Here is an 11647-nt window from a genome sequence, read left to right as displayed (position 1 = left end):
CACAAATTTTAGCGTCGCGAAGCTACCTGAGCGCGATTATGGTGGCTTATTTCGCTAAGTTTACAAAGAATTTACTCATTTGTTATAAATGGCATCGTACATATTTTACACAGGCTAAAGTACCGAGGCGCAGTATGGTGCAAATAGCCTGGTAATATGAAATGACAGCTTCTTTATCATTATTATGCTTGCTCAAAAGATTGAAATACTGAATATATATATATATATATATATATATATATATATATATATATATATATACAGGGTGTTTCAGCGAACACTTTCAAAAATTCTTAAAGCTTGCCTGTGGCAGCTAGCCCAATTCTAGTTCATGAGCTGGACTACTCAAAGAGGCGGACATTGCTTGCACAAGAAATTCCAATGCGCAATCGAATAATTAACAGAAATTCACTAATTAAGTTTCTAACTAATTACCTGATCGCCCATATTGCAATTTACAAATTGTAGCCGTGGAGTTCGCAAGGCGGATCCACTTAGAATTAATTCTCGGGATGACACAAGTTTCGAGATATTAATTTCCGAACTTTGCGGAGAAATGCATTGGCGTTCCAGTTAAGTTCTTAACAAAACGTCGCTTTATGCATTGAAGCACAAAATAACTGGAACGCCAATGCATTTCTCCGCAAAGTTCGGCAATTAATATCTCGAAAGTGGTGTCATCCTGAGAATTAATTCTAAGTGGATCCGCCTTGCGAACTCCACGGCTACAATTTGTAAATTGCAATATGGGCCATCAGGTAATTAGTTAGAAACTTAATTAGTGAATTTATGTTAATTATTCGATTGCGCATTGGAATTTCTTGTGCAAGTAATGTCCGCCTCTTCGAGTAGACCACCTCATTAACTAGAATTGGGCTATCTGCCACAGGCAATAATAAGTAAATTTTGAAAGTGTTCGCTGAAACACCCTGTATATAGACACCTGCCGTTTCCATATTAATATCTCACGTTCGGTACTACCTCTCCAGCCTCACCATTTAAATAAAGCATGCGCTGTGCTGGCTTACCTGACATCTACATGTTAGCGCTCTACCTTTATGAAACGACACCCGGAAATTCCAGTGTATAGGTCATTTATTTCCGTGCATAAATGCACAGCTTACAGAAGCAATTTCTCCAATAAAACACTCCATGGCAAAATTTTTGAGGACTGCCACTGGTCGCTTCACAGTGATCGTAAATGAGTAAAAAAAAAGAACTGCGTAATGATTTAAGACCGGACGAGAAGGACAGTCATCGACGTTTCTCCCAGTGAATTCATATGCAATAACTTGCTTCCATCTTTGGTTAAGACCACCTAACATAAATACAAGAGCATGATTCGCAGGCTCTTCAGGCTTCGGGGGAAGAGTTACTCCTCCGAGAAGTGTCTTCAGCACGGACTAGCTTGAACCCCGGCACTATCTCCACTTCATCAAAAAAAAAAAAAAATGACGCACTCCTTTTCCACATCCTCCATAGTCTCGGATTTGCATTTCGTAACATCGATCTCATCGTGAAGAATGCCTGGGAGAAACTTCAAACTTTGAATCCTTCGCGCGAGTGTTCTGTTGGATGGGAGAGGATACCCAATTTTTCTTAGCGTTTCATATCCTGTTGTTCCACAAGCGAACTTAATCTGAAGGCCTTGCTTGGCGGTGTGTGCAGACCAAGAGTTCCCCAAGCTGCTGCTTTTTGAGAGAGCGCGAACTTGATCTTCGTTCAGAAATTTCAAATTTTGCGAAATATTCGTTGCGTCACTCTCGAATTTTTGAACTTTGTTCCTGAGACCTTGAATTGTGTTCCTGGCGGTGACATGGTGTTGCTGAAGCTCAGCATACTTTCTTGTAAGGTCAGCAAGCTTCTTCAGCTCTGCTGATTCTGTAGTAGCATTTGATGTTTCACCAGCCGCATCATTGACTGCTATTGAATCTGCATCACTAGAGTTTGCTGACAGTTCCACAACGGCGTCGCTGACTTCCATGGCGTCGTGTTCGTAACGCGACATTAGTTGCCGTGAAGACTCAAGAACTGCATGGTTCTGTGGGGCCTCTCGGGGTGTTTCAACTTTAGCTGGAGAATGACGCAGCCCCAGAGCAAATTTGCCGGTCTCTTCACTGGAGGGTGCGGACACAGTTCTTTCCTTTGGTGGCCTTCGTTCCTTGGGCATCGCTGCAAGCAGAAACGTATGTATTTATGAACATACTCAAATAATACCGAGTCACGTCAAGCCTGTTAGTTTTATAAACATAACATACACAGCAGGTACCGGCAGGGTCATTAAAGCTAGGAAGGTCATTGCCCTTCCCCCAACCCTTTCGACTGGTATAAGGAAAAAACTTCTCAATGGGAGGCACTCCTCGCTAGCTCAGACCCGGAAGTGCAACTAGCGCTTCTGGACCGCGTCCGGCTGGCGGCAGAAGCCAGTGGAGCCCTGGACTTGGGGCCCCACCCATCTAACTCCTAAACCCCTTCCCTTTTACCTCAATAAATGTTAGTCTTCTTCTTCTCAAATGCAAAGCCTTTTCAAATGCTTTGAACTGTGGACTTCATATATACCCTTTACTACGTGAATGATTTCGTAAACATTACGTAACGCTGAGATTCTAACCAGTGCACGGCCGCGTGCTCAGTAGCGGAAAGCTGCAGCCCCTGTGGCAGGTCAGAAGTGTCTAGAAACAGTGAAATACACTCGGACGTTTGCAATTAATGAATTAATTTTGACGCAGCATTACGTTTGCTACAGACAAGGACATACCCAAGTCCATATTTTATTAACAAGATCTATCCGGAGAGGGAAATTCAAACCAATTGTAATAAATGCAATGGCATCATTACTCTTGACCATATGCTTTGGCAGTGCCCCGCGGCTTTCGCAGACTGTGACAAGGAAGAAGAATGGTGGCGGCAAATGCTACGAAGTGAATCACTCTCTGACCAATTACGGGCAGTCCAGAAGGCCCGCGATGTGGCTGAAGGGCTCGGCCTGACAGTCCCAACGTGGGAGCTGCCCGCGTCAACCCAGGGTTGACCTTCAGGACTCAATAAAGTTCTCCATACCATACCATATAGCATCAGGTTACCTATTTGGTTTTAACCGCTGCAGGTACGTACAATGCCTGCAATCGATGCTGCTTTATGTAATGCAAGAAAAAAAGTTCAAAACTTAACGTCTGAATGCAAGCAAAGTTGGGACTGCATTGGGTTCCAACTTTTTCCAACCATCCGCACGGTTTTGCTCATAGTTGTTCGGTTCAAAGTGCGCCTGCAAAGAAAATCAGAATTGGATGTTAACAGACTGGTGAAATAAAAACGAATGCCTGCCGTTGTCATTGAACTTCCATTTATGCATGCAGAACGATTCGTGGCAAAACTAGCAGTGACGTGACAAAAAAAAAAATCAGCTCAGCTCACGTGCGCTTTCACGTAAGCCGCAGCAATGAGCGTGGTCATGGACCTAGTTAGGGTAACGCTTTCAATTTAGCAAAAAAAATTCGCGCGAATAAAAGAAATCAGTCGATTGCGCCGACGAAGGACCAGGTCTATCAGGCGTGATTTTAAAGCGGGCGTTACAGATTTCGTTCCATCTAAAGATTTGTAGCCAAGTCTCCAATTTCCTAATGGGGTCAAATTTAATTATCAGGTAAGAATGACACAACACTGCGCAATTGCGCTTGCTTTGTTTGTCATCTAAAAGCACCTGCTTCACAAGTATACAGACGGCGATACACACAAAGCGGGCACGGGTCCGGCCTCGTAACGTTACACATTTTTCGCAGGAACAGCATAAGTTTTGCATTCAATCGCTGCTATTTCGGTAGAGGCCCTTAAATGTCGACCGAGTCGTGGGAACATGTGCACAAATAAATAAGCGCTGCATCCAGGGTAAAACATTTCCACACAACGACACTGCTCTGAAACCCGCGCTAATACTTCTGAATGTACTTACTCGAGGCCCTTGAACCAGCACGAAATACCGACACGGGTGCCTTTGTATTCCACATAACACGCCGGCCTCCTATCTGACGCATTTGCTTACAGCGGTGTCGTTCCCCCGAATGTCCCGCACACTACGCTGCACGACGTTTTACTGCCCGACGTTTGCCTACGCACCCAATAAAGAAATAATAGTGCGCTAAGTAATGCTGGCTAATCAAATTACCATGCATTCTAAAAATATTAATGTTTACTTGCGCTGCAAATGGATGATGTGTTCGTCGGATGCCACTTGTCGCGTTTGAAATTGTACTGTCCAAAAAAGCCTTTTTTTTGGGTCTCTTGGAAAGCGGTACAGCTTCCAGCCGTTCCTGGAATGGTTGGTGCACTGCGGCACGCAACACCCGGGCATGGTGACGGAAGCGAGCGCGTAAAACTGGAGGGAAACGAGCACCGACCTAACAACAAAACGCACGCCACGTACAAGTGACCAGTCGGGGGCGTCAAAATGGCGGCCACGCTGCCGCCAGGGTCGAGGAGGCGGCACCTGCCCCTTCAAAAGCTGACACCACTCTAAGCGGGGGTGCGCGCATCGAGACACATCGGCAGTCATGACTTTTAATAATAATCAGGGCAGCGAGCATAGGATACAGGAGGTTACGCTGGAGGTGGTGGATAAGTACAAACAGCGGTTAAGAAAAGGTTAAGGAAACAGAGAGGGGTCTGTGGAAAACGGGGATGCAGACGAAATCAGCACTGGGAACATACCGAACTTTCAAGCAAGAAATTGCCAAAGAAAATATCTACGATAATTCTAGGGGAAGCTCTTTGTTGTTTGAAGCCAGGACGGGAGTATTGCGGACTAAGATGTACCGAGTAGAGCACTGCACGGGCCCGGGCCGGCCCGAAAGCCCGGGCCCGGCCCGGCCCGCGGGCCGGGCCGGGCCGTCCGAATCGTTTTGTCGGCGGGCTCGGGCCGGGCCCGGGCTTAAAGCCGCGAGCCCGGGCCGGGCTCGGGCTTGAGGCGACGGGCCCGGGCCGGGCTCGGGCTTCAAGCCACGGGCCCGGGCCAGACTCGGGCCCGCTCATAGAAGGGCCTAAGTAGGCCTTCGAGCACACGCGACCGTTATGCATTGCATGGTTCAATGCATTCTGTGCCAAGCTGAAGTGACACGTGCAAGATGACTGTCATCATCATCATCAGTCTATATTTATGTCCTCTGCAGGACGAAGGCCTCTACCTGCGATCTCCAATTAACCCTGTCTTGCGCTAGCTGATTCCAATTTGCGCCTGCGAATTTCTTAACTTCATCACCCCACCTAGTTTTCTGTCGTCCTGGACTGCGCTTCCCTTCTCTTGGTATCCATTCTGTAGCTCTAATGGTCCATCGGTTATCCATCCTACGCATTACATGGCCTGCCCAGCTCCATTTTTTTCCGCTCAATGTCAATTAGAATATCGGTTATCCCCGTTTGTTCTCAGATCCACACCGCTCTCTTGACTGTATATCTTATCAGATCACTATATCTTATCAAAGAAAATAGTAAAACAGATGAAGTTCTCATTTTTAATAGCGGAGCTGTTTCAGCCGGGCCTAATGTGTCCGCTGAATCCAAAAATGTGGGCCGATCCTGGCAGCAGTGCAGAAAGGGTCCAAGCGCAATGGCACATACACCTGTGAACTAGCGAAGCTGATCCTGGATAAGTCTAGCTAAGAATAGTGGGGACTAATTGCCTATCGATAGGCGATTGATAGCCAATCAATAGCTAGTCGATAATCGATCAATAATCAATACATTCCTGAAAATGTTGGGGATGACTTGGTAGTGCTTAGCCTAGCCCAAATACGTGGCCAATACCTTACGATAGCCAATCGGCAGCCAATCAATAGCTAATCGATAATAGATCAATAATAAATAAATTCCGATAACTTGGTAGTGCTTAGCCTATCCCAAATACGTGGCCAATATCTTGCAATAGACAATCAATAGCCAATCAATAGCTACTCGATAATCAATCAATAATAAATAAATTCCGGGAAATGCTGGGGATGACTTGGTAGTGCTTAGTCTAGCACAAAAGCGAGGACTAGCTAGGTGCCCATCATCTCCGCTGTCTCTTTAGCATTGCGCAGCCAGTGCAAGCTACGCTAATTTGGTTTCTCCTTTTCCGCAAAAACGAACATTGTTTCCGCGTAAGGAAAAATAAATTATTCAAAGAACCACTCCTCAAACCATTTCCATGTTACCGCTTTTGCGATCGCACTATTACCAGTGTCGATAATATGGCATTATTTTAGCGCTAAGGCCAGTTACTTTTTGCTTCAATGCATAAAACAGCGTTTTCCTCAAAACGTTAATTGGAACGCCCATGAATTTTGTCGGGCATATTGAAAATTAATATCTCGAAACTGGTTCAGTCCTGAGAATTCGTTCCAAGTGGATACGCCTTGCGAACTCAGCGGCTATAATTCGTAGATTGAAAGATGTGCAGTAAAATAATTAAAAAGGTAATTCGCGTAATTATGTTAAATATTGAAGTAGGCGTTCTTACCATCCATTAGGCCATCCATGTCAGAATTAGCTTGTACAACTACAAAAAACAATTAGCCTCCTCAGAGCGTCGTCACATTAATGCGAACACAAGAAATCCTGAGATATGGTCAATTCCATACTTCAGAACACTCTATAAGCATCAATCGTTAATACATGACCTACCATTTACTTTCAACAGATACAAAAATGGCGGTAATTTCAGTAAGAAGGAAATCAGCTGACACTTTGGTCACTTGTAATGTATCTGATGTGATTATTATTCTGCCTTTCTGTATGGTTCTGAGTATATAATGTAAATCCTGTTTCGTTTTCTTAGCAAATGTTGATCTTGTAAAATTCAGTCTCATGCTATGTTGTATAGCTGGTGCTGCGTTGTTTTGTATAGCTAGTATTGTTATTGCAGTGTTGTTTAAAATGCATTCTGTTAAAACTTTTCCAATTCTGTTAACTCGCCGTTACGCAAATATTCTTTGCCTTTCCATTCATAGCTATTTCGTCTATGAGGAATTCCAGCGACAGCTGGAAATATATGTGAATTATTTTGCATGTGTGGTCTTTCGGGTCATGTCAAGCTACATATGTAGTTTTTAGTCCAAAATGACCGTCCAGCATGTAAACTGGACGATAAATTGATTTGATTTGATTGATTTCGTCGGACACTTTGAAAATTATTATCTCGAAACTGGTTTAGTCCTGAGAATTCGTTCCAAGTGGATACGCCTTGCGAACTCGGCGGATATAATTAGTGGATTGAAAGATGTGTCATGAAATAATTAATTAAAACGTTAATTAGCATAATTATGTTAATTCTTCAATTAGGTGTTTTGATTTCTCGGGGAAGTAATGGCCGCCTCATCGAGTAGTTTAGATCAAGGATTGTAACTGTGCTATCTGTCACAGGCAATCTTTAAAAATTTGGTTCAGCTAAAATGAAACGCCCTGTATACTTGCATGCTAAATGACATCATAGAACCATATCGTACAAATCAAGGTAAGTACATGCGCACCACCAGAAAAATAGTAGCACAGGCAATGGGCCGGATTACTGATGTTCCCGTGGGAGAAACAAAGATTTCGGCCTTTTATTGCTTATATACTGCAGCTGATTAAACCTTGAGAAGGTGAGGCTGACAGATACGGTACAATCTGTAAGTAAAAAAAGGAATTTTTTCTTACAGGCCGGGCCTGGTCATGCACACGCGGGCCCTAGTTAAGCTTAGTAATGAACGCCCGGGCCCGGGCCGGGCCCGGGCTCAGTAACACGGGCGCGGGTCGGGCCCGGGCTTGGAACTACGGGCCCGGGCCGGGCCCGGGCTGGTCTCGGTCATGTACGCTCGGGCCCGGGCCGGGCTCGGGCTTTGTATTACGGGCCCGGGCTGGGCTCGGGCCTCGTAAAGCGGGCCCGGGCCGGGCTCGGGCCGAAAAATCAGGCCCGTGCAGTGCTCTAGTACCGAGTCAGGTACCAAGGTATAGACACGTTGTGCTGTGCGTGTGGAGAAGAAGAGGAAACGGCTGAACACCTCATACTTTTCTGTAAAGGGCTTAACCCTACAGTGCAAGGCAACGGGGCTGATTTTTTCAAAGCATTGGGGTTTAGGGACAGTGAAGGCAAAATAGACTTTAAGCGGGTAGAAATAACCAAACAGAGGTTATCTGATTGGTGGATAAAATCAAGGCAGGGGTGAAATTTCACCCACCACAAAGTACAAAATATGTAAATAGTCATGGATAGGTGGCGTATGCCACCGCCCGGTTTAAAGGGTCCATCCGTCCGTCCGTCCGTCCGTCCGTCCGTCCGTCCGTCCGTCCGTCCGTCCGTCCGTCCGCCCATCCATCCATCCATCCATCCATCCATCTAACCGAAGGAGCAAAGGCGCGGGCTCTCTCTCGCGGCGCCTGCTTGCCTATCCGTTTCGTCGTCTGCTCCGTGCACGCCCTGACGCCTGTAGCGCACATAGCTCTTGCGGTTCACGGAGTGACGTTAGCAGGAGAAACAAGTCATGTATCATTTTATTTAATTTATTTTATCCAGGCCAAAGGCAGGGCATTTGTCAGGTGGCCTACATGGAACTTTACAAGGCACAGAAACAGAAAATAAACAAATTACGGAAACTAAGACGCAAAGAAAAACTATAGCAAATGGTAAGGCGATATAACGGCAGTTCGGGTGGTCTCAAGCAATGACAGACAACGAAAAGAAGTTTTTATGGAAAAGCTGACGTTTATCTGAGCACGCATCAAGTGCTAGGATGCTTCGCTTGCTTCTTTGTTTCTCGTGGTGCTTTTCGTGTCGCCCGGTTCTCTTGCGAGCAGAATCGTCACATTCTCATTAAACATAATAATTGGGAATTCCTTCCAGTATTTCCTGCTCATTATTTCACAAGAGAAGCTCTGATTATGTGTCTGCATAACTGGGGGAATCATCTCGAAGGGAAGGCTGAGAATTTACAGGGTAACCAGCCGGTATTTACACTGGCTAACCTCCTTGTCTTTCTTTCCCTTCCTCTCTCTCTACACTACGGCATGTCTCTGGACAAGGAAAGGCACCTGCACTGTGTGTAGTTGTAGACAAATTTAAATTGAGCTCCTCTCGTCCTTCCGCATTGGCGTCTTCTGGTTCCTCCTGGCATTCAGCATCATTGAGCTACGCCAGGCTTCCCTAAACAAATTGAAGGAACGGCTCCGCTTCGAAGTCGAGGCACTTTCTTTACATCTAGTAGGACATTGCATTTGTCTTTGCTGAAGTAACTATCAAAAATAAGCTGCTTCTCGAAGTGTCGCGCACATTTTTTGCCCATTGCTTAAGCGCTCGCTTATTTCAGGAATTTTTTGATGCCACTGGTGCAGTAGTTGAAGATCAGATGGCGAAGCGAAGAGCGAAAACTTCTCGCGTCCTTTGCCATAACCAGATTTATAGCCGGGAACAAAACACTGTCCTGTTGCTCAGCCTCTTCACGCACAAGTATCAAGATATACCTTGTTCCGTCAGGCATGAATAAACATACTGCAGACATGGTAAACAAAGCGAGGAAGACGAAAATTTTGCACCTTCGCTTCCGCGCAGACGTAGAGGAGTGAAAAACAAGTACTTCTGTTGTGTCTTTTTGTACAGCATCATTTATCGTCTGTTTCCTCTAAAAACATCTAAAAAAATTTTGTATGCGTGCATAAAAGCGCTGCCGCGTGTTCATTTGCGCTTTTATTATTTGTGCGCATATATTTTTTGTGTTTGATTGCTGTCAAATTGAGACGGCCGAGGGTCCACGTTTGTAGCAGACGACACGCTCTGCGGGTGCCGCGCTGCCCGTACTGCGCCGCCGTCGCCGCCGGTCTCCACCAATCCGCGCATGCGCACATGGAAGTAAGCTGTTGAGTGTTTTCCACGCGCCTCGACAGATGGCGCTACGCAATGTATAATTTGCGTTGCGCGGTTTGTCCCGAGCGAATGCGTTGCGCGGTGGTGGAGTCGGCGCTCCTGTTTATCTTACTCCGTGGTCTGGACACATGTCGGACTCTGCGAGCAGCTCCTCTCGCGCTATCCTGGTACATACCGCATCGTGCGTCGTCACCGACGTGATTATCAGGTGCCCAGCTCTCTGGAACCAACATCGTCATCTGCTGGACTGGCAGCTGAAATTGTTCATGTTTTCCGTCCCAAACCGCACTGCGCCGCTGCTCGCTCTTAACCATAGTACCCACCGGGATGGTACAGCTGTAGCGGCCGCGAGCAGGCCAAAAGGCACGAGCAAGAGCGAGCGAACCTCCTAACCGATTTGTCTCCGCCGTCACCTCTCTCAACCCACGGCGAGGAGGAAAGGTGAGGGACCCTGAAGGGTGTTGGAGCAAAATACAGACAAAATCAGTTGACAGTTGGGTCGTCGAGTCGTCACGATTGCCTCCGGGGGCTGTGTGATGGGCCTTTGTGTCTCAAGGTTTTAACTTGAGTGGGCACGGGAGAGCAGCGACGATGTTGTTGCTCAAAATCCCCTTCTGCTTTCATATGCAGTTCATCGCCTTATTCTTTGGATGGCTATCCGCGCCTGCGCAAGCGGTTGGACCAGCTGATCCTGCATCGACGCCGTTGCCGTTATCATCACCGCCCTTGATACCTTTGGCGACGGCGAGCGATTATGTCTGGTACGAGCTTTGCCCTGGTGCCACCTTCCCATCATGGTCAAGCACGGCATCAGCACTGCCATCGACAGCATCTTGCCGCAGGCATTTAAAGGACTTGCATCCGCTTTCCGCCTTCAGTGGGCACGGGAGAGCAGCGACGATGTTGCTGCTCAAAATCCCCTTCTGCTTTCATATGCAGTTCATCGCCTTATTCTTTGGATGGCTATCCTCGCCTGCGCAAGCGGTTGGACCAGCTGCTCCTGCATCGACGCCGTTGCCGTTATCATCACCGCCCTTGATACCTTTGGCGACGGCGAGCGATTATGTCTGGTACGAGCTTTGCCCTGGTGCCACCTTCCCATCATGGTCAAGCACGGCATCAGCACTGCCATCGACAGCATCTTGCCGCAGGGATTTAAAGGACTTGCATCCGCTTTCCGCCTTCAGTGGGCATGGGAGAGCAGCGACGATGTTGCTGCTCAAAATCCCCTTCTGCTTTCATATGCAGTTCATCGCCTTATTCTTTGGATGGCTATCCGCGCCTGCGCAAGCGGTTGGACCAGCTGCTCCTGCATCGACGCCGTTGCCGTTATCATCACCGCCCTTGATACCTTTGGCGACGGCGAGCGATTATGTCTGGTACGAGCTTTGCCCTGGTGCCACCTTCCCATCATGGTCAAGCACGGTATCAGCACTGCTATCGACAGCATCTTGCCGCAGGGATTTAAAGGACTTGCACCCGCTTTCCGCCTTCAGTGGGCACGGGAGAGCAGCGACGATATTGTTGCTCAAAATACCCTTCTGCTTTCATATGCAGGTTGGTGCAGCCCCGTCTCTTTCTTGTAAACATTCAAGCAACAGATGTCTCTTGCACTTCCCGTGCCCAAGTGTTGTTTGCGATACCTTGTACGACTGTATATTTGTCGTTAAACTCCTGATGCTAAGCGGTGACGTAGAACAAAACCCCGGTCCGCCTCAGCCTGACCCTAGCAAATTGCACAAGGAACTGCTTGATGCCATTACTGCATTGTCAACAAAA

The 11647-nt window shown here is 46.9% G+C and overlaps 1 protein-coding gene across 1 annotated transcript; it reads right to left on the bottom strand.

Annotated features, from left to right (window-relative positions):
- Positions 1–1213: 1213 nt before the first annotated feature.
- LOC125941128 (uncharacterized) lies at positions 1214–4425 on the bottom strand. The gene is made up of 3 exons (XM_049658079.1): positions 4226–4425; positions 3172–3265; positions 1214–2172 (listed from the first exon to the last, which is right to left on the bottom strand). Exons 1-3 carry the CDS (start codon positions 4346–4348, stop codon positions 1436–1438), a joined length of 954 nt encoding a protein of 317 aa, XP_049514036.1. The 5' UTR covers positions 4349–4425; the 3' UTR covers positions 1214–1435.
- Between the last annotated feature and the right edge of the window lie 7222 nt (positions 4426–11647).

The sequence above is a fragment of the Dermacentor silvarum genome, chromosome 10 (genome assembly GCF_013339745.2).
Source record: "Dermacentor silvarum isolate Dsil-2018 chromosome 10, BIME_Dsil_1.4, whole genome shotgun sequence".
NCBI classification, from domain to species: domain Eukaryota; kingdom Metazoa; phylum Arthropoda; class Arachnida; order Ixodida; family Ixodidae; genus Dermacentor; species Dermacentor silvarum.
This window is presented reverse-complemented; position numbering and strand designations above follow the sequence as displayed.